Source organism: Onychomys torridus, chromosome 2, assembly GCF_903995425.1.
Source record: "Onychomys torridus chromosome 2, mOncTor1.1, whole genome shotgun sequence".
NCBI classification, from domain to species: Eukaryota; Metazoa; Chordata; class Mammalia; order Rodentia; family Cricetidae; genus Onychomys; species Onychomys torridus.
The window spans coordinates 55,271,923-55,295,749 of NC_050444.1; the positions used below are offsets into that span (position 1 = coordinate 55,271,923).

The 23,827-nt window shown below is 37.9% G+C and overlaps 1 protein-coding gene across 3 annotated transcripts in view; it reads left to right on the forward strand.

Moving 5' to 3' along the window:
- Positions 1-23,827, forward strand: part of Rngtt (RNA guanylyltransferase and 5'-phosphatase) — a 211,375-nt gene that overhangs the window by 5,202 nt on the left and 182,346 nt on the right. For 2 of the 3 annotated variants that reach the window (XM_036180116.1, XM_036180118.1), the window contains exons 2-8: positions 2,210-2,319; positions 6,367-6,470; positions 6,553-6,641; positions 10,750-10,825; positions 11,920-12,160; positions 17,378-17,487; positions 18,504-18,605. In XM_036180116.1, coding sequence (XP_036036009.1) covers positions 2,210-2,319; positions 6,367-6,470; positions 6,553-6,641; positions 10,750-10,825; positions 11,920-12,160; positions 17,378-17,487; positions 18,504-18,605 — 832 coding nt within the window. Of the gene's footprint in view, positions 1-2,209; positions 2,320-5,453; positions 5,550-6,366; positions 6,471-6,552; positions 6,642-10,749; positions 10,826-11,919; positions 12,161-17,377; positions 17,488-18,503; positions 18,606-23,827 lie in introns of those variants that run through there. The other variant, XM_036180117.1, reaches the window with a different exon arrangement.

The following is a 23,827-nucleotide window of genomic DNA, read 5'->3' on the forward strand; positions in this document are numbered from 1 at the left end:
TAACTTAAGTTCTAGGGGATCTGATTTTTCTTTTGGCCTCCCAGGGCACCAAACACCCATGTGGTGCACATATATACATGTAGACAAACACACATAAAATAAAAATGAATACTTAAAAAAGAAGAAAGGTTGTCTGGGCCTGGTGGTGCACACTTGTAATCAATCCTGCCTGTTCAGGGGGCTGATCACAAGCTCAAGGCTAGCTTGAATAACATAATAACCCCTGTCTCAGAATAAAAACAAAACCAAAAAGGGCGGGGATGTAGCTCAGTGTTAGACACTTAGCTAGTATGCACAGAGCCCTGAATATAGTCCATATTACCACAAAAAGGGGAAAAGAAGGCGGTTACTTTCTTTTTGCGACACATTCTTTTTTTCCAGAAAAAAAAAAAAGTGAGTTGACAGAAACAGCCAGCTGCCTGGACAGTCACCTGAGGTTTCTCCGCAGTGTTGGGGCATCATCTTCAGCCTATAGGCTTAGCGTATCTGACAGACTCATTTGTGAACTAGGATGTACACAAGGTCAACAGTTCAACCTCACATTTGGTGAGAGTAGTCCATGTACCAGAAACACCTGAATTCCACTAGTGTCCTGTCATGATTCAGGATTTTAAGTTCTGGAAATTGTTGATGTTCTTTGAATTCAGCTGTCTATTCTTGGCTGTGTGTGTGTGTGTGTGTGTGTGTGTGTGTGTGTGTGTGTGTGTCTTCATCTTGGCATCCCGTTCTTCTCAGCTTGAGACACCTTGCTGTATAGCTAGGTTGGCCTAGAACTTGGGATGTTCCTTCCTCTATGTTCTCAGTGCTGGCATTACAGGCCTGCAATACTATTTCAAGTGATACAAGAATCTGGTTTTTTTTTGGTTCATAATTTGAGAAGTTTCAGTCTGTAGTTCATACCATGCTCCTTTGGATCTTGAGGACATCTAGTAAGTCAGAACATCATGACAGAGATGGTGTGGTGGAACAAACCGTTCTCTTCTTGGTGGCCAAAAAGTAAAGAAGGGTCCAAAATCAAGGTATACCCTTTAAGGATATGCTCCTTCCAGGGACTTCTTCCAAATAGACAACTCCTGCAAGTGTTTCTGTTACCTCTTAGTAAGTTAGGAATCTATGAATGAGTGAATTTGTTCATGAGGTCAGAGCCCTCATGATCCACTCACCTCCTAGATGTTGTGTCTGTGAACACTGCCACATTAGGCAATAAACCTTTAACACTGGAAAGCCCCCAAATACCAAAGCCATGTAATTAAGAACTTGAAAAAATTGAGTTAAACTGGATGTGTTGGTACACACTTGTAACTCCAGCTTTTGAGAGATTGGTATATTCTGTGAGATACTATTCTTGGGTAGATGTGAATATCTATTCCTACTTACCCCAGATAGGGAAATAACAATAGACAAGAAGTAAGGATATTATCCAAGTCCAACTTGGTGAGCTAATGAGTTTTATTGGGGTTATTGCTTACAGGAGCAGATGACTCTAGGGGCTTAAAGTTTAGATTCCTTAAAAAAAGGATTTCTTTATTTATGTTTTATTTATGAATATGTGTGTGAGCCTGTATAAGTTTATGTGCACCATGTACATGCAGGAGTCTGGAGGCCAGTAGAAGGAATCGGATCCTTTGGAACTGGAGTTACATGCAGTTGTGAACCACCATGTGGGTGCTGGGAATTGAACCCAGATCCTCCACAAGAGCAATAAGTGCTCTTAATAGCTGAGTCATCTCCAGCCCCAAGTTTAGAACTTTATGGAAGTTACATTCATTGGTAATTTTTCTTTGTTTATTCTAGAATTAATTTAATTAGTCTGTGTTTCAGAGTTTCAAAGTAGTCTCATTTTTAAATTGTTCAGAATGAAAGTACATTATGGGTAATTGCATTAATAATTTTGGGTTTCATTTTTAGATATTACCAAAGTGGGGGTTGGATGTAGTTCATTTAATATAATGTTTGCTTACCACTATGAAGCCCTGGGTTCCACACTCAGCACTACACAAAGCCAGGCCAGTGGTACAAGAGAATCAGAAAATCAAGGTCATCCTCAACTATACAATGAGTCTGAAGCCAGCCTGGCATATGTGAGCCTGTGCTTTAATGAAAAACAAAGACAAAATATTATTTTAAGAAGGCAGGTTTGAAATAACAAATTATAGAATTTTAGTCCTTTCTTTAAGTAATGAAAATTATTATTCACCTTAATGTTTAGGAAGATTCTTACCTCTGAAGACAATGCTGGGGCCAAGATATGATAGTCAAGTTGCTGAAGAAAACCGGTTCCATCCCAGTATGCTCTCAAATTATCTAAAGAGTCTGAAGGTAAGAATCAAAGCTCTTTGCTACTAATGTAGTATTCCCTCCCTGTTTTCATTCTTCAAGGGCTTTCCTGTGAGGGATATGTGTGTACACATGGGTATGGGGGCCAGAAGACAACCTTGTGTATGGCTCCTCAGGTGGTGTTCACCTTTTTGTTTTTAAGATAAGATTTCTCATTGGTAGACTCTTTTCATGTATGTATGTATTTCCAGAAGCTTCTACAGCAGTAGGTTTCCAAATGACCTTTAGTGTTAGTTGCGCCTCCCCATATGCCTTTCTCTTTTCTCCCTTACTCCTGTTCTTCCTCCTGCCCCCATTTAATCCTCCATTCTACTTTTCCTCTTATTTCTCCCTAACACTGTATTTTATTTCCTCCTTCCTTGGGAGATCCTCTCCTCCTCACTGGTCCATTACTAGGTGTTTAACCCCTATTCAGTTTGGCGCACACATATTGAAAACTTAAAACTAATATCTATATATAAGAGAATAGTGTACAATATTTGTCTTTTTTGGTCTGGGTTACCTCTCTCAGGATGAATTATTCTTGCTCCATCCATTTACCTGCAAATTTCATTTTTTTAATAGCTGAATAATATTCCATTGTGTAAATGTATTACATTTTCATTGTCCATCAGTTGATGGACATCTAGACTGTTTCCAATTTCTGGCTATTATGAATAGAGCAGCATTGAACATGGATGAGTAAGTATCTCTGTAGTAGGAAGTAGAGTCCTTTGGTTATATGCTCAAGAGTAGTATAGCTGGATCTTTATGTAGATTGATTCCCAGCTTCCTGAGGACTGCCACACTGATTTTATTAGTGACTGTACCAGTTCGCACTGTCCCGAGCAATGAGTTAAGTATCCCCTTTCCCAGTGTCCTTGCCATTGTTTTATTGATCTTGGCCATTCTGATTTGTATAATATAAAATCTCAAAGTCATTTTAATTTGCATTTCTCTGACGTGTAAGGATAGTGAACATTTGTTTCTCAGCCATTTGTATTTCATCTTTTGAGAACTTTATGCTTAGTTCTGTACCCCATTTTTAAATTAGTTTATTTTCTTGATGTTTAGTTCTTTATGCTTTCTAGATACTAATCTATCAGATGTATAATTGGTAAAGATCTTTTCTTATTCTATAATGTACTGCTCTGTTCTGAACCATGCCATACAGAACTTTTCAGTTTCATGAGGCCCTATGGATTGTTGTTCTTAGTGCCTGTGCTATTGGTGTCCTGCTCAGAAAGTTCTTTCCCATGCCAATGAGTTCAGGTCTATTTCCTGCTTTCTCTTCTATCAGATTCAGAGTGTCAGGTCTTATGTTGAGACCTTGATCCATTTGGACTTGAGTTTTATGCAGGGTGATAGGGATGGATCTATTTGCATTTTTCTACATATAGCCATGAAATTTGACCAGGATCATTTATTTGTTGAAGATGCTGTATTTTCTCCAGTTTGTATTTTTGGTTTCTTTGTCAAAAATCAGGTGTCCAAAGGTATGTGGAAATATGTCTGGGTCTTTAATTCCATTGATCAACATGTCTGTTTTTATGTCAATACCATTTGGTTTTTATTACTATAGCTCTATAGTACAATTTGAGATAGATGATGGTGATAACTCCAGTAGTGCTTTTAATATTCAGTTATTCAGGATTGTTATGTTACCATTTGTGTGTGTGTGTGTGTGTGTGTGTGTGTGTGTGTGTGTGTGTGTGTATGTGTATGTATGTATGTATGTGCCTGGAGATGGGGGCTTACCTGTTCCCAGTCAGTGTAGGGTAGGCTTATGATTCTGGTGATCTGGTTCGGTGGCTGGGCAGTGCCTTCTTTTGTGTTCTCCGGTCACATTTTGCTCATTCATCAACTCCTCAGCTGATCTTGTGTCCTCAGACTGCGGACTGTAGGCTTCTGAACTTCTCCTGAATGGATCCCAGCTGAGCAGGTTGTTCAGTAGGGCAGTCTCACTAACACCTCCAAGTTGTTGGGTTCTGCAAGATCAGCAGCTGGGCCCCTCCAATTTCTTTCTTGAATGTCTTAAAATTTTAATTATACAAGTCTTTCACTTGCTTGTTTAGAGTTATCCCAAGATAGATTTTCCTTTTTTTGAGGCTACTGTGGAAAGTACTATTTCCCTGTTTTTTTTTCTTAGTATGTCTGTCATTTGTATATAGGAAGATTACTGATTTTTTTTTGTGAGTTAATTTTGTATCCTGCTACTTTCTGAAAGTGTTTATCAGCTGTGAAAGTTTCTTGGTAGAATCTTAAGGATCTTTTATATATAAAATCATGGCTTCTGCAAATAAGGGTACTTTGACTTTTCCCTTTCCTGTGCATATCTCCTTCAGTTGCCTTCTGTTCTAGCTAAGACTTCAAGTACTCTATGGAATAGGTATGGAGAGAGTGGGCATCCTTGTCTTGTTCCTGATTTTAGTGACAATGTTTTTGTTTCTCTCCATTTATGTTGATCTCGAATATTAGCTTGTTTTACATCACTAGTCCATCCTGGACTTTTATCTTGAAGGAATGTTGAATTTTGCTAAAGGTGCTTTCTGCATCTGATGAGATGATCATGTGATTTTTGTCTTCCTATCTGTTTATGTTGGTGGATTCACACTCATAATAATGTAAGGCCTTCAGTAGGTAAATCAATCCAGCTTCAGTTTCATTGGTTATATTTTCTTGTCATCTTTCAAATTATGTATGACAGGATGTTGTGGAGGATATGTGAACTAACTCTTTCTGGAGCTCAGTTCAGGCATTATTTCTTCTCTTTCTCTTTCCCCTCGATTTTATTTTATGGATTTTTGGATAGGATCTCATTTGACTTAGGCTGTGCTTAAAGTTGCTATATAGCTGAGGATGACCTTGAAGTGCTGTTTCTCCTGAGTCTACCTTCTATGTACTAGGCACAAGCCACTACACTAAGACTTGGAACTGCATTTAAAAAAAATAACCATTTAGATTATAATTATATTCTCATTTTTATTGAAAATGAAGTTAGGATTTTAATTTATTTTCAAACCCTTATCTTGTTTCTTTCTGATATCCAGGAAGAGAAATATACGTGCAGAGGCCAGAGGTTGATGTCTGATGTCTTCCTCTATCATTCTCCAACTTATTTTTTTGAGACAAGGTCCTTCACTGAACCTGGAGCTTTCTGATTTGGCTAGACTAGCCGGACAACAAAGCCCCGAGGATCATCCTGTCTCCACCTCCCAGCTCGGGGATTACAGGTGTGTGTTACCACACCTGCCTTTTTATGTGGGTGCCGGGGATCCGAACTCAGGTTCTCATGCTTGCATAGCAGGCTCTCTGTCCATTGAGCCATCTCCTCAGTTTTCATTTTTTTTTTTTTTTTTTTTAACCCCCTCTGTGTAGCCCTGGCTGTCCTAAAACTTCATCTGTAGACCAGGCTGGCCTCAAACTCCAGAGTTCTGCCTGCTTCTAGGATTAAAAGTATGTGCCACCACACCAGGCTTCTGTTTTAATTTTTACTGTGCTTCTTTAGAAGGAATATAGTTCTAGGCATTAGTATATTTTTAGGAAATAGAAGAATAAAGTAAATAGAAAAGGAACACACATTTGTTGCATAAATGGCTTCTGAACATATTTTAAGGCTGAATACAGTATAGTGAATAGATATAAGTAGTGGTTGTGGTGGCTACTTCGAACCTGGGTGATGTGCGCCTGGGGTTAGAGCTATGCTCTTTCAGAAGAGTGCTGTCCTGCTTCTGAGCTTCAGGCTTTAACGACCAGAGGTAGATACAGAAAACAGTGGCAGTGTTTGCCTCTTTGAATTCACATTGTTGACAGTGGAGTCTGTTTTGCTTATAGTGTCTATTGCCCTAGTTTAGAATTATTTTCCAGTGCCTGCCTGGCTCTTGTCTCTGGAGTTCATGGACTCTTAGTTGAGAAGGTACTCTCCACTGTCAGCTGCTTGGTAGCAGTGAGAATGTACTCCTGATCAGTGGAGCAGATGAGCTCTGCCCTTGTCACCTACTCATTGTTTGGAACAAATGGAGTAACTAGCAAATTTGCTTCTTTTTAAAGGTTAAAATGAGCTTGTTGGTGGATCTGACAAATACTTCAAGGTTCTATGACAGAAATGACATAGAAAAAGAAGGAATCAAGTATATTAAACTTCAGTGTAAAGGGTAAGTTGTAAGTTATTAGCATTGAAAACTTTTATTGAGGTTTGTAATTTCTTTTCCAAGCAACTTCTTTTTGTGTTCTCAGACATGGTGAATGCCCCACAACTGAGAATACTGAGACATTCATTCGCCTGTGTGAGAGGTTTAATGAAAGAAGCCCGCCTGAACTTATAGGTATGCTTGACTTCCTTAGGACAGCCCCCTGCTTTCTGTTACGGAAATTCACAAACAGACAGAAGTAGTAAGTAAAATAAGACACCATGCACTCAGTAATTACCATTTGCTGGTATTTTCATTTTCCCACTGGTGTGTATTGTATGTACATGTTTATGTGAGTGTGTGTGTGTAACTTAAGACAGGGTCTCCCACTAACCTGGAACACATCAGTTTGGTTAAGGTTGCTGGTCAGTGAGCAGGGGTCTGCCTGTTTCTATGCCCTGGTGCTGGGGTTAGTGATGGTTGCTGTACCCAGCTTTTTATATTGGTGCTGGGGATCTGAACTCAGGTCCTCAGGCTTGTGTGGCAAGGTATCATGTCATTTCATTAAAAATATTTTAATATGTATTTTTAATTCTTTCTTTTTCTTTTTCTTTTTTCTTTTTTTTTTTTTCGAGACAGGGTTTCTCTGTGTAGCTTTGCACCTTTCCTGTCCTGGAACTCACTTAGTAGCCCAGGCTGGCCTCGAACTCACAGAGATCCGCCTGCCTCTGCCTCCTGAGTGCTGAGATTAGAGGCATGCGCCACCACCGCCCCGTATTTTTAATTCTTAAGGGATTTTGGGTTTTATATAATTACCATGCAATTAGTATACCAAACAGAATAGTTACAAATTCCTTAATGTCTAAAACCAGTCCACTTTAAGATTTCCTCACTTAGTCTAAACTTTCTTTGTAAATTTTATTGTTTTGGGACAGGGTGTGGAATGACCTCTGGTCTCCATATACATAGTCACACACAGAAAAAGAAAAAGAAAAACAACTGCAACAATTGGTTATTTCCTGTGTACTGTGAAGCACACAGAGCCATCTACACAATATTCCTGTCTGAAGTGCTAGAATGCATCTGGATAGAATTTAATAATGTTTCTAGATTAAATTCATGGACTATATAAGAAAGAAATAGTTTATAGGCTAGAAATCCATAGTTTGTACATCCAAAATTCAAAATGCTTTTAAACTACAAAGTGTTTTTTGGTTTTTCCAGACAGGGTTTCTCTGTGTAGCTTTGCACCTTTCCTGGATCTCACTCAGTAGACCAGGCTGCCTTGAACTCACAAAGATCTGCCTGGCTCTGCCTCCTGAGTGCTGGGATTATAGGTGTGCGCCACCACCTCCCGGCTCTAAGAAACTTTTAATGGCTTGAAAAAAGAGAAACTAGAGAGACAAGATACAACAACAGAATTTCATATGTGAACGTTGTTAGATTGTGTTTTGAGAAACTAACTTTAGAAAGGCATTGTTGGCCTGCGTATTGTGATGGTTCTCCTTTACCTCATCCCAGCATTTGAGAGACAGAAACAGGGAGATTTTATGAGTTTGAGGCTAGCCTGGTCTATCTAGCAAATTCTAGAACAGCCAAGTCTACATAAAGAGACACTGTCTCAAAATAAAAAAAAAATAAAATAAAAAAAAAGCTGAGTATAAGTACAAATAGCTGTCAGGTTTGCCTTGCCCAGCAAGCCTTTCCTGCTAAACCATCTTACTGGCCTCCAGAGGATTTTGTTGAACTGCATTTGGCATTACTTTCTTAGGATATCCCATGCTTTAGCCACTGATTGATTTATAGTTTGCTGCATGTGCTTTTTGATTACTATATTTACATTTGAACATATTCTTACTATCTGTTCTTTCTTTGTATCCTTGTTTATGAGGATTGTTTATGTAAAATATTTTATTTTTAGTGTTAATGATTATTTTATGCTATGAAGGTGAAATAATTTAGCTAATAGTCATTTTCAAAACTGTCATTTTAACTAACAAAAACACTTTTGTAGAGAAACCTTACATATAGAAATGAGATGAAAATGATACTTACTTTATTCAGTTTTTGAGATAGGCTCTTTGTAGCCTATGCTGGCCTGAAACTCAGAATCTTTCTGCTTCTACCTGCTGAGGGCTGGGTTTACGAGAATGCACCACAATGCTGGAATTTGAACTCAGGGCCTAAATATTCCACCTTAGTTGTTACTCAAACAATTTTTTTTAAACATTTGTATATGTGTGTGTGTGTGTGTGTGTGGTGTGTGTGTGTGTGTGTGTGTGTGTGTGTGTGTGTGTGTGTGAATGTGCCTGTGCCTGTGCTTGTGCCTGTGACTGTGTGGGTACATCTCTGCCACAGTAAGTATGTGAGGGGTTAGAGGGCAATTTACAGGAGTTGGTTCTCTCCTTATACAGATTCTCGGGATTAAACTCAGGTTGTTAGGCTTCATGACAAGCACTTTTACCTGCTGAGCCATTTTGTTGCTCTCTCTATTTTTTTAAATTAGATTGAGGCTGCCCTCAAATTCCTGCTTCATTCTCCTAAACATTGGGATTTCAGGTGTAGAGTACCACACCTGGCTTCTGTGAGAGAGTTCATTTTGAGTCTACTGGATAGTCAGTTGATCTGGCAGTAATATTACATTAGTAATGCCATAAAGCTCTGAATTACTATTTTTTTCTTTTTCTTTTTTTTTTGTCTTGGTTTTTCAAGACAGGGTTTCTCTGTGTAGCCCTGGCTATCCTGAAACTGGTTCTGTAGACCAAGCTGGTCTCAAACTCAGAGATCCACCTGCCTCTGCTTCCTGAGTGTTGGCATTAAAGACCTGTGTTACCACTGTCCAGCTTTAATTACTACTTCCAAACTCCTACGTTTTGTTTTGTGCTTTGAGACAGGGTCTTACTCTGTAGTCCAGACTGGCACCACTCTTGGACTAACCCATCTGCTTCAGGCTCTTTAAGTGCTGGAATAAAAGCAGGAATGAAAACTTAAACTGTTAAAATGATCCTTTCACTCCCCTCCCTCCCTTCTTTTGGAGACAGGGTCTCCTGTAGCCTAGCTTAGCCTTAGCTTGATGTCCAGCTGAAGATGACCTTGAACTTCTGATCGTCCTCATATTTCCTAAGTGCTTTAATTACAGGGTGTACCATCAAGCCCAGGAAAACAATCTTGAATATATTCTGAAGAGGGTTTAAGAAAAATACATTTATTTTATTCATGTGTTTCTTTCTTATAAAATTTATTTTAAAATAGTATAAGTCCCATGTGAAGATATACTCAGTTGGTTTATAAAGCACTTCAAAATAGTATAGGTTTACTATACTGAGTCAATTAAGTTATCTACAGCTGTCTTAGTAAGTATGTGTCTTATTGCTGTGAAGAAACACCATGACTATTGACAATTCTTATAAAGGAAAGCATTTAATTGGGGCTGGCTTACAGTTTCAGAGGTTTAGTCCATTGTCATGGCAGGGAGCATAGTGGCTTGCAGGTAGACCTGGTACTGGAGAGGTAGCTGAGACTTCTGCATCCGGAATGTCAGGCAGCAGGAAGAGAGTGACACTGGGCCTGGTTTGACCTTCTGAAACCTCCACGCCTAGCCCCAGTGACACACTTCCTCCAACAAAGCCACATCTACTCCAACAAGGCTATGTATCCTAATCCTTTCAAATAAGGTGTGAGCCTATGGGGGCCAGTTTAATTCACATCACTATAGCAGCTAATGACTTCAGTTGATTACAGTTAACTACTGTTAATCCTGATGATTTTATATCCATATAATTTTTTTTTTGGTCTCATTTTTACTTTCTTTCCCAATATAGTTTGACTATCTTTCATCTTGATCATAAGGAGGGCTGGAAAAACAGGATCAAAGTTGTGGAATATAGGTGTCTTGTTTTTGTGTGTGTCCTTCTAACCTGTGTGTTTAAAACTAAAATTCTTGAAAAATTTTAATGACAAATTTTAGACAGAGTTTTAAACCAATAAACTAGTGTATTGTTTTTGAATTTCTGTCTAGTACTCTAAGTTCCCAAGCCACTTAAATTGACAAGCTATTAAGTCAAATGAGTATTTTGAGATGTACACTTATGTAGTGTAATTAAGTAACTGAACTGTTTGGAAAGCAGTTGTCTTTTTTTTTTTTTTTTTTTTTTTTTTTTGAGCTGAGGATCGAACCCAGGGCCTTGCGCTTGCTAGGCAAGCACTCTACCACTGAGCTAAATCCCCAACCTGCAGTTGTCATTTAAAACAGAATGTGGCCTTTGGAGTGGTTTAGTTTGACCTGAGCTGCTTTCTCTTCTAGGTGTTCACTGTACCCATGGCTTCAACCGGACGGGTTTCCTCATATGTGCCTTTTTGGTGGAGAAGATGGATTGGAGGTATATAGGTTTATTATAGTAGAAGAAGATGTATGTGACAGTTCATGGTGCTTATGAATCCTATTAATGGTGTACCTAACTTTTCCATGTTTTTCTTGTATTTAGAATAAGCAGAGGCTGGATCTTCCAATGTTTGTGTTTGTATTCAGCTTTGGAAATGTCTGTTGTTTTCCTTTGAAATTTATTTTCTATAGCTGGTAATTACTAGGAATAGCATATAATGCTATATGAAGGAAGCATTTTAAGATGGCATTACTCTATTTTAAACAAATCTTGTCTTTATTGAGCATGTTACTTGTATATTTTTAGATTTTGAGGGATTAGAACCTAGTTACCAGAAATTCTTAGGAGAATAGTATATTGCTGACTGGATTTTCTTATTACTGCTCTAGGTTCATAGTTTATATTTCTAAAACCTTTTACCCAGTAGGTCCTTTTTTTGGAATATAGTCAGGCAAAACATGGATCAGATTGTCTGTTTTCTATTTCTTTTACACTCAGTGGTTTTCTGCTTTGTGTATTTTTTAGCTTTGGCCATTCAAAATACTATACACAATAAATCAGACTCCTATGCCAGACTCAGCCAATGGTTACCTCTCTCTCAAGATGTATATTCTTGGTGCCTGGGTCTGGGTTTGTTGATAGTTTCTTAGACATCAATGTGTTTGTTGACTTTGGTGTTCACATTTTCTTGACTGCTCCTTTCTCTTTAGACCTTGATTGTCAGTGCTTTATTAAAATTTTTTTTCATTGGCTACCCATGTCTGTCATAAACACTCATAGCAGTGTGCTTTAGACAATTGTAGTGGACCATATATTATAGTGGACCATATATTATAGTGGTCCATGTATTATAGTGTACCATGTATTATAGGTGGATGATCTATGTGTACCATATGTTGCAGTGTATCATGTGTATATGTTTTTAAAATCAGTTTATTATTGATTGAAAGCTTTGCTGGTAAAGAAAGACTTTGGTTTGTCTGTTTTATATGCCTGTTATAATTTTTGTGGTACTTTGAGTATGAATTAATTATTGGTAAGTCCACATAAACAGACACTATTGAGAAAATTGCATTGATTGTTTTCCATAGTATTGAAGCAGCAGTTGCTACGTTTGCCCAAGCCAGACCACCAGGAATCTATAAGGGTGATTATTTGAAGGAACTTTTTCGTCGCTATGGTGATATAGAAGAAGCACCACCACCACCTGTCTTACCTGATTGGTGTTTTGAGGATGATGATGAAGATGATGAGGATGAAGATGGAAAAAAGGACTCAGAACCAGGGTCAAGTGCTTCCTTTGGTAAAAGGAGAAAAGAACGGTTAAAACTGGTAATGTTCACAAATACTGTAATATTCTTTTAAAATTCTTTAAATTACATTTATTTATTCATTTATTTTGTGTATGTGCATGCTTGAATATATGTGCCTTGGTGTGGGAATGGTACAGTATGCATGTGGAGGTCAGAGAGCAACTCATGGGAGTCAGTTCTCTTTTCATACTATGTATGGGTCTTGGGGGTCAAATTCAGATTGTCAGGCTAAGTTCAGGAACTCTTACCTGCTGAGCCATCCAGATGGCTTCCAAATACCATAATACTTACATTTTTGTTTAAACTTATTGTGGGATATTGGCTATATTTCTGTTATTTATGTCTTTCTCTTTCTTTCTCTATATGTGTTGAAGAACATAATAATGGCCTCTGATTTTATGAAATTAATTTTGATTCTACCTGAAACCCATTAAATAACTCCTGACATCATGAGCCAGATGGAGACCTTAAGAAGGTGTGATGTGGTCTTACTATGAAGCCCAGGCTGGTCTCAACTCCCAGTTGTCCTGTCACAGTGCTGAGTAATATTCTTAGTGCTGAGATAGATTATAGGCATGCCTCACCGTGTTTCACTTTTAAAGATGAGCCGGCAATTTGTCTTTAAAATTTTGTCTTACAGAATTATTTATTCTTTGGGTGGAGGGGCTTGCCTATTGTGGTGGGAATGTGAGGTCAAAGGACAACTTGTGGGACTCATTCCTTCCCAACCATCTTGTGCATTCTGGGATCGAACTCAGGTTGTCAGGCTTGGCAACAAGTGCTGAGCCATTTTGCAGCCCAGCAGTATGTTTTTTCAGAGAAAAGTTGGAATTAGGAAATTTCATCTTGGTTTTGTTTTGTATGTAAACCAAAGAACTCTTAGATGTTAGATTGAGATTAGGTAATAAACTAACTACATTTATTATTAATAATAGATTTAGTATATTACCTAATAACCAGTAAGAATGTTTTACAGAATAGTTATAGAGTTAATATAACTGTCCCCTGTCATAGGTGGTGTTTCCTTTGTACTATATACAACTTAGAAGACTTCTACTTCTCTAGTCAACTTTTCTTCTAGGAATAAAAGTCTAATGAAGTTGAGTTGTGGCTACAACTCAATTGGTAGAATACTTGGCCAAGCATGCATGACGCATTGGGTTCATTTCCTTGTACTGTATAAATGATGCATAGTGATGCATGCTGATTCCAGCACTCAGGAGTTCAAGGCCATTCTCCGCTACATAGTTGTAGGTAAGGATGGGATACATGAGACCCTGTGTTTAATTAAAAGTGGTAGAGTGGAGTTATGTATATGAAATTCTAAATGGTCTTATTAAATAAGAAACACAAGAGCCAAATACAGAGTTAAAAGCCCAAGAGATCAGAGCCTTAAACTTACCACTCGCTGCTGTCCTTTCCCTCAGAGAGAGACCGTCTTCCTGTGTCCTGTCTTTTTATTGCCTTTCTCTTCTGCCTTCTCATTGTTTTTTAACCCAAGCACATGACTTCCTTGTCACTGCCTGTCTATACAGACCTCCAGGTCTCTATGGTTTGTACTGAGATTAAAGGTTTGGGTTACCGCTTGGCTGTGTCCTTGAACACACAGGGACTCTGCTTGCCTTGTGATCAGATTAAGAGTGTGTGCCACCACTGACGGACTTCTGCTAAATGGCTTGCTCTTAGCTCTGATCCCCAGGCAACTTTATTTATTAACATACAAATAAAATTACATTTCAGCACAAATAAAATATCACTATATTTCCCCCTTGTATTCTAACAAAAAGAAAAAAGGAAAAAAGTTATAACTAATGTAAGAAAGATTATATACAATAAGTACAATAACTATATACAATATATACAAGCAATAAATACCTAAACAATGTCTAGTCCATTTGCATTTGACAAACTCAGAGAAAAAATTCCATTATCTATCCTGTTTTGGTAAGTCCAAAATGTACCTGATTCACTTTCTATCCTAATTTATATTACTAACAGAACTATCTTATAATGTCTTTCAAATTTATACATTTATACCTCTTTAGTGAGTTTCTTTTCTGAAATTAACAAGGAAAATTGTAACTATAACTATCTAATCTTTAACTACAACTATAACTATCTAATCTTCAACTCCCTCAGAGACCCAAGAAGGAAATAATATTACCTAATAAAACAGGAAGTGCAAACAAGAGACTTCCCAAAAAATGTGAGTTGACAGAAACAGCCAGCTGCCTGGACAGTCACCTGAGGTTTCTCTGCAATGTTGGGGCATCTTTAGCCTAAAGGCTTAGCTTATCTGACAGACTCATTTGTGAAGTAGGATGTACAAAAGGCCTACAGTTTGACCTCACATTTGGTGAGAGTAGTCCATGTACCAGAAACACCTGAATTCCACTAGTGTCCTGTCATGATTCAGGATTTTAAGTTCTGGAAATTGTTGATGTTCTTTGAATTAAGCTTGTCCATTTTTCTTGGCTTGTGGGTGGCTTCATCTCGGCATCCTGTTCTTCGCATCCCATTCTTCTCGGCTTGTGGGTGGCCTCACCTCTTTTATTAAATGCCAGTCTACCATTGAGAGGTTAGACTCTGTCAGCTTAGTTATTCTTTTAAGAATAACTGTTTCAGCTATTGTTCCACTGCACATCAGAAGCCATTGTTCCACTGTCTGTTCAGCTGCCTTTGAAGAAAAGGGCACTGTACCTTTTCTGGATTGCAAAGGCCACTTCAGGGATGGTGCCATATTGTCCTGGCCTCAGAGGATGCCTGTTGTTAAAGCCACAACCACACTTGTCTTGGCAAGAATTGGTAGTCCTTTGTTTCGTGTCCTGTCTGTCCATTTTGTCCTGTTTGTCAGCAGTTGATTCAAGGATACTTTGTTGTCCAGTGGATAACTTTTGCCACAGTGAAAGTTAACTCCTTATGCAGTTTCTTCAATGCCCATATCTTCTCTGAAGTAGATTGTTGTTTCCAGGAGCCAACATGTCTCTCATATATATATATATTCTGTGGATCTCTGAAGGGTTTGAAGATGACCTGCCTATCTAAAATATATCTGCTTGATCTTGAAAACATATTTAAAATGACTACCAGTTCAAGTATAATGTCTAACTACTAACTTTCATTTCTTTATATCCTAATAGTTGGTAATAATAACATTCAAGGATTAATAAATTGCATTACATTGGGAGACTTTTAATGACTTTCAGATTTTCCAGTTTTGTGGAGTACAGGTTTTTAAAGTATGTCTCTGTGATTCTCTGGATTTCCTTGGTGTCTGTTATTATGTCCCCCTTTTTGTTTTTTCTGATTGTTATTTCAGATATTCTTTCCATGGATACACATATGTACATCCATCCACACCTTTGGAGGTCAGAGGACACCTTGCAGTCTTGTCTGTTTTTCCACCCCACCCTGGGGATCAAATTCAGGTCTTTAGGCTCGGTTAAAAGGGCTTTTATACCCTGAGCCATTATACATGCCTTGCTTGCTCTTTATGAAACACTTTTGTAAGGAAATGGAAATATGTAGATGATTTGATTGCAGTCATGTTCTATCACATCTGGCTTTCAGATACACTTTTTAAAAGCAACATTAATCTTGAGCATATGTGCTTAATATATTTTTGAAAATAATATTAGATTTTGTTATTGTAATAGTTACTGATTTGCACAATGAGATAGAATTTGAAGGTTTATTTTTTATGCCTTTCCAGTGGAAAGACCTTTAAAAGTCACACCAAGGGACTGGTAGAGTGCTTGCTTAGCTTTTGCAATGTCCTTGGGTACGTTTCTTCCCTTTCTTTTTTAAGGAAGATTTGGGATTTTATTAAAGAAATTTTTAATACTGACTTTTAAGCATGCTGGTTTAGAAAAGAGAGGCTCTTAGGTACAAGGCACAAGCTGGGCATATTTAAGATAATAGTTTATAGGGATATTGACACCACTTGGGTATTCTTAGTCACTATATTATGAGTCTTAGAGCTTTGCTTTCAGGATGTATTTTTCTTATTTAGTATTTAATAATAGAAATGACCTTATTTTTAAAGATTTTTTTTAAACAGGCTGTGAATATATAGAGCCTAGCTGGCCTCAAACTTATTATGTAGCCCAAGCTGGCCCTGAACTTGTAGGCTTCCTCCCTCAGGTTCCATAGTGCTGGAATGATAGTCATACATCACCACAGCTGGCATTTGAAGTGTTTTTATTTTTAAGATTTTTTATTTTATGTGTATGAATGTTTTTCTTCCATGTATGTATGTATGTATGTATGTATGTATGTATGTATGTGCACCACCTGTGTGTCTGGTACCCATGGAGGTATGAAAAGTGTGTTGGATCAGCTGGGACTGGAGTTTCAGATAGTTGTGAGCTGCCATATGGGTGTTTGGAATTGAATCAGGGGCCTTCTACAAGAGTAGTAAATCTTCTTAACCACTGAGCCTTACTTCAGCCCCTAGATGTGGTTTTAAAACAGGAATTTTGTTGTTGGGGCAAGGTAATGGTATTAACAGGAAAGCATTGGTTTCTTTTATCCTTAGGTCATAGGATCCCTACATTATCATTATTTTAAGGCTGTCAGAGTTGAAGATTTATTAGGTGACAATACATATTAATTCTGAGTTTGAGGCAGAATGTAGGAGTGTTGTGTGCTGGGAAGACTTAGGACTTCTGTGGACCTGGCAGTGATGGATCTGTGGATGAACTCTGAATGTTTTTCTTCTTCTTCCCAAATGGATTGCTTGCCAGATCTTGGCCAGATGGTTGAACTTTGCAACTTGTAGACCAGGATTTTTATTCTTTAATGACATTATCAGCTAAAGTTTTATGTAGATTTTACTTGAGAGTGATGTCAGAAGGTCTCTGATGTGTCTGAAACTAATTTAATATACACTTAGACTAATGTTTTAGTTTTAAAAAGTGTAAAAACACAAGCATAGACAATTTTATAGACTTCCTGGAGTACACCTTTTCTTTGGCTTTGAGATGGGATCTTGTTATATAGCCTACGTTGGCCTCAGAATTATAATCCTTTTGCCTGAGCCCCCTGACTTGTTGGGTTTTAGATGTCACTAGTACTGTAGGCGGAACAGACCATTTCTATTTAATATGAGTTTTCTTAGGTTTTTGAAAATAAACTAATTCATTTATTTGTAAATACATTTGTCCTTTAATTATATATATATATGTGCATATATACACATATTTATTATTAATTTTTTTCTGTCTTTTCTTTAAAGGGTGCTATTTTCTTGGAAGGTATAACTGTTAAAGGTGTAACTCAAGTAACAACTCAACCAAAATTAGGAGAAGTACAGCAGAAATGTCATCAGTTTTGTGGCTGGGAAGGGTAAGGAATATTTTCAAGTTTTATTCTTCGTGTAACACTTAAAATTAATCCAGACATTCACTTTTTTTTGGCTCCCTAAAGTTAGTGTGTACATTGAGTGTAGAAGAGGATGTCAGGAGTTTGAGTCAGGATCAGATGACTTACATCGTCCTCGAGAATACATTACTGTTGTCACCAGAGTTGTTTCCTTCGATCTCCGTTTCTGCTGGTTAATGTTGGACTGGGCTTACCAGTGGAGAATAACAGAGGAAGACTCAGTGTCATCTCTGCCTCCACCGTGCATGTGTGGGCTAATTCCTTCTCCCCATAATTTATTATGCATGGTTTAAATAGTAAAGCAGGTGTGTTTTAAAGTCTTATACGTCAGAGAAAAGCTTGAATATTAGCTTAATTACTTTAACAATACTAGTTCCTAGGATCCTCCTGTTCCCACTGCCCCCCACTCCCTTACCCCTAGTGCTGGGATTATAGCACCTATAGCACCTGCTGCCAGGCTTGGCTTTTTACATGGGTGCTGGGACCCCAACACAGACCCTCATACTTACATAGGAAGCATTTTAGCCACTGAGCTTTCTCTTTAGTCCTGCATAATAACATTTTAAAATTAGCCCAATATTATAGCAGTGGCAATTTAGTACTCTGTAAACTTGTATTATAAAATGTTAAGAGAGTGATAATCTTTTTTGTTTTGTTTTGTTTTTTTTTTTGCTTTTTTGAGACAGGGTCTCACTTTGTAGCTCTAGCTATCCTAGAACTAACTATATAGACCAGGTTGACTTCAAACTCACAGAGATCCACGTGCTTCTGCCTTCTGAGTCCTGAGATTAAAGTAATTAATTAAATTATCACTCCTGGATGAAAGTGATAACCTTTGTTAGAATTTTTGTGACAGCTGATATTAATCCATTTGAAGTTAATCTCATGATTAATCTCATTATGATCAATATGTGAGCCATTGGTTTAACACAAAGATAGCATTATATGGGTCATGACATGAATAATGTTTTTTCTTTAAGGTCTGGGTTTCCTGGAGCACAGCCTGTTTCCATGGACAAGCAAAATATTAGACTTTTAGAACAGAAGCCATATAAAGTAAGCTGGAAAGCAGATGGTACTCGGTAAGTTTGACTACTCAAAACAATTACACAAATAACTCTCATCCTTAAAGAATATTATATTGTTAGGGAAAATGTATACTCCTCAGGGTGTGTGTCTGCTTTGAACAGCAAAATATATGTGTTTCAGAAATTATGTATCTTTCATCTCATTGGTCTTCTATGCTGTAAAAAGTTTTAATTCACTCTGCTGAATTTTGGCTTCAGAATTCTAGTTTTTATAAAAAAGTGTTTTTTTGTTTTAATTTTTTGAGACAGAATTTTACTTTGTAGCCTGGTGTAGACTTAAACACCTGATGAACCTGCAGCAATCTTCTTCCTCACCCTCCCAAGTGCTGGGATTACAGGTATGAGCCATCATACCTGCCTTATACTGAATGTATAGAAAGAGCATGTGATCATCTTACGTCTGTCTCCCGAGTATTGGGATTATAGGCATGTGCTGCCATGCCCACATTTGGGGTCTCTTTTTATTAACCTTATTTCATAATTTAGTTGCCGGTTGTATCTTCCCTTATTCCATGGTCCTTATATATACATATTTCAGTAAAACTTAATTTGGGGTTAGGGATGTAGTTCAGTTGGTACAGTGCCTGCCTAGCATGGGGTAGGTCCTGGGTTTAGTCTCTGGTACTGAGTAAAACTGGGCAGTAGTGACTCAAGCCTGTAATTCCAGCATTTTGGAGAGGATCAGATGTTCAAGGTCATCTGCAAGTATATAACAAGTTCAAGGTCAAGAGACCCTGCCCCACACAAATCAACAAGCTAACTTTATTTACAAAGCAGTAGGCCACCTTTTTCTTTTGGGTCATAGTTTGCCAATCCATGACTGAATATATTCTTCTTAAAAGACTTTTTTTTTTCTTTTTAAAGATAGGATCTTTGTAGTCTTGGCTGGTCTGGAACTTACTATGTAGACCAGGCTAGCCTTGAACTTGTGGCCATTCTCCTTCCTACCTCTGTCTTCCCATTTCTGGGATTACAAATGTGACCCACCACACCTTGATAAGATACTTTTTTAAATTAAAATATTCTTGGTTTTTATGTGTATATGGTGTTGTCTTGGTTAGGTTGGATGTGATAAAACACCCATGACCAAAGCAGCTTGGGGAGGAAAGAGTCTTTTTTTTTTTTTGTAGGCCAGCATGAAGGGGTATCAGGACAGGAGTTCATGCAGGGCAGGAACCTGAGGCAAGAACTGAAGCAGAATCCATTGAGAATTGCTGCTTATTGGCTTGCTCCTCCTCATGGCTTGCTCAGCCTACTTTCTTATATCATCTAGGACCACCTGCCCAGGAATAGCACTGCCCACCGGGAGCTGGACCCTTCAGCATCAATTACTAACCAAGAAAATGCCTCACAGGCTTGTGCACGTGCTGATCTAGTGAAGGCATTTTTTCAGTTATGGTTCCCTCTTTTTAGACTAACTGGGACATGTGTGCTTGAGTGTGCAACATGGGTGTTCAGGAGACTATAGAGGCTGGAAGACGGTGTCAGCTCTTTTAGAGTGGGTATTATGAGCTACCATGTGGGTGCTGGGAAGTGAACCCAGGTCCTTTTCAAGAGCAGTAGGTTCTCTTAAGTGTTGAACCATCTCTCCAGCCCCAGATAATTTTTTAAAATGTAACTTACTAAATGTGTATTTCAAAGGCAAATAGGCCCGATTTTCCTCATAAAAATTACATTCAATTTCTTGGCTATAACGTGGTGTTCAGTGTCTGGTTTATGTTACATGTGCTGATGTAAGTATTTAGTGACCTGCAACTGTCCTGTTTTAAAAATAGCTGTTATATAAATTAACTAATTTTATTATGTTGCCACAGATTCTGTATTTGCTGTTGTAATTGTTTTTGTACAGAACAGTGCAATAACACCTTGAGTAGGTATTTTGTCAGTAATTCTTGTAGGTGATGTTTATTCTGGTGATTGGAGCTAAATGTTCAGACGGGAATGATGTGGATAAGGTAACGAGACTCTAGAATTGTTTCCCATTTAGTGAACAGTAATAAAGAGGCTTCAGATGTCTCTGGAATAATATTCAGTCATTTACAAACTGTCTTTTATACTATGTAGAAATAGAATGACCAAGATTAGCCATTTTATATATATAAAATATGCTTTTATATTTGTTCACCTTGCTCTTTTTGAGTTCTACTTGAGGCAAGATATCAGCTCAAATATACATTTCTGCTTAGCCCTTGTTTCTTTCTGGCATTATATTCTGAGTGGTGTGTGTTGTCCCCCTCCGCTCCTAGTTTATCATGATACCTTTTAGGACAATACCCAGATAAACAATTATGAATCATTGTAGGTGGTTTTTACTGAAAGAAAAACGATGCAGAGATTTAAATCAAATAGGGCTGGGTTGGCTTTGACAATGCATGCTTTTGAGAAGCACTCTGGTTTCATGGTTGATTCTGACTTTTACTGGGTTTGATAGTTAAGTCAGCAACCTAATTTAGAGTGTTAGTCATCATTGAATTAAAGGTACGCCAGAGCATTTGATGAAAGGAGAGCCACATGTGGTCAGCAGTTGTTACCATCGTAGCTGACATTTTCCTCTTTTAGGGCTCTTTTATTTTTGAGAATTACTTGCATATGAAGATGCTTATTGAAAGTATGTATTAAACTCAATTTCTGATACCAAACTTTTACACAGTTACAACCACAGTAGAACTGACAGTTAATAGGCAGCTTTACAGAAATGTTTACAGAATAAATATTCTTCACATGTATAGGTTCTAAAGAAAATAAGAATAGCTATCTGAGCAGAATAAAACAGTAAGAGTATCTGAGTTATGCCCCAGCCAGCAGGGTTTCAATGGGGGCGACCCACCTGTGGGAGTGAATGAAAGGAACAGGGGACTCAAGGGATGATAGCAAGACAAGATTCTGATCAAGCTGCAGATTTTATTTTCCTCCGCAAGGCTTATATATCATAGGAGGGGAGGGGGCAGGAAGGAGGGAAGGGGAAGGGACATGGAAGCGGTGCAGAATGTGGGAGACGTGCAGATCATGCAACTGCAAGATGTTGGCTAAGGTCACTGGTCAGGGGCCATTTATTTTGTTGCTAGGCTACCTGACCATGGAATGCTCTTTACGTTTGGTTGTCATGGCACCTGACTGTGGAATGTCTTTTTATCTTTGGGAGCCTCCGGTTAGTAAACAGGTGTTACTGCTCTGGGGAAGGGCAGTGGTCTTATAACTTGTTCTCTGGCCTAGCTAGTACTTTCCATGGTTCATGTTTGGTTCCTGACATCTTGGTCCCTAACAGAGTTAGGGAACAGACTGAAAGGACTGTGCATATAACTTACTGGTAGAATACTGCGTAGCATGACAGAGTCATGAGTTTAATCTCCAACAACACGTAAGTTTAAGTAAGTAAGTGAATAAATAAATATAAGCTTTGTCAGCTCAGGATGCTGAATACAAGCTTAGAACCTTATCAGTACACAGTGCAGTAAATCATAAATCATTGGTTATAAACATCTAACTTTGTTCTTGTAATTTTTCTAGATACCTCTTAATAACTGCATTTTTCATCAGTGATATTGCTCAAACTTTGGACTCAAATAAGATAAAACTGTATGACCTTTGGGGTAAAAACCAGAACATGTTTTAAACTTAGTAAGCAAGCATTCAGTCTTTAATTCTATTTCTCAGTTCTGAATAGAAAAACCTCTTTGAAATGGCATGTGTAAGAAATGTAAATCAGATTTATGATTCCATAATCTGTTCAATTTAGAACTAAACAGATACAAATAAAACTTGTACTACACACAGCTAGCATCCTAGTTGAGAATTTTTAGATGCCTGTATTCTAGGGATAACAAATTTGAAGCTTGGAGACACTTAACAAAATCCTGTTTTTTATTTTATTGTTTTGGTGTTTTTGAGACAGGATTTCTTTGTGTAACAGCCCTAGAACTCACTCTGTAGACAAGGCTGGCCTCGGACTCACAGAAATCCTCCTGCCTCTGCCTTATGAATGCCGAGATTAAAGGTATGGGCCACCACTACTTGGCTTAAAAAAAAGTTTACATGATTGCACACTAGTGAAGACTCTGTCTGCATTCCAAACCCACTCTTGCTGCTTGCTCTACTTCTGTGACCTCAGAAGCGTTACCTCCCTTATGTTTCATACTTTATGTGCTGTCTACCGCCATCATTCACTGTCAGGCAAGCTTTTTATTCTTTCTTTTGATGGTACTAGGAATTCAATCTAGGGTCTCAAGGGCGTGTGATCTCTGTCACAGTTGCCAAGTGATGTCTTCATTATTAAAAAAAATTCTTTGGCTATGTTTATTACTTTCAATAATTTCTTCTTTATAAAACCTTAGTTAGAGAAATTAAAACATCTTCTCATGAAGATAATTGTCTAATCTCTTAGAGTAAATGGTGTTAAGAACTGGGTGTTCTTTCAGACACAACCCCTCAATCTTTCTGCCTGCCTCTTTTTCCTCATTTTCAGATCTTCCATGTGAATGAGAAATGATAAGTACTGTTCTAAGTGAGCTGTAGAAAAACCTTGTTGATTTTCTTCTACTTTGTTTTGTAATGTTAGTTAGAACTGCTCAGTACCTGTCACTAATGGGTGATCAGTGTCTTTGTAGAAATAATCTTTGTTGCTGTAATAGCAAATACCTTATCTGAAGTGCTGGAAGCCAGAGTGGTGTGAACATTTACATGTAGAGAATTAGATTTTCTGGGGATGGGATTCATGAAAATGATTCTAAAGGTAATTATATACAGTTCTTTAAACAGTTTTGTAATAGTGTGGTTTCAGATCAGTTAGTACCCCATAAATCTCCAATTTTGAGTATTTTGGATTACAGATGTTCAGATTATGGAAATTTTATTGTGTCTACCCTCAAGCTTCTATGAAATTAAGTAATAAATATGATTTTTTTTTTTTTTGTTAGCAGAAGTAAAGGAAACCACACATGTGGTGGCTCATGTTTGTAATCCTAGTATTATTTCCTTGTCATTAAACGTTTTTCTATTAGATGTAAACATAAAATTATTTCCTTATTGATTCCTGTATTTGGCTTAAGAAGTCAAATAATGAAAGACCCCAGACCCCTGGGATACTTTAGTCTGCGAGAGGGCTCCCCCAGAAACCAAGATTCCAAACCAGCAGATGCAACACGCATGAGGAATGTATTCAGCCCTGGCGCAAGTGGGCTCTCTGTCCTGGTCAGTCAGAGAGCCCGGAGCAGCGGTTA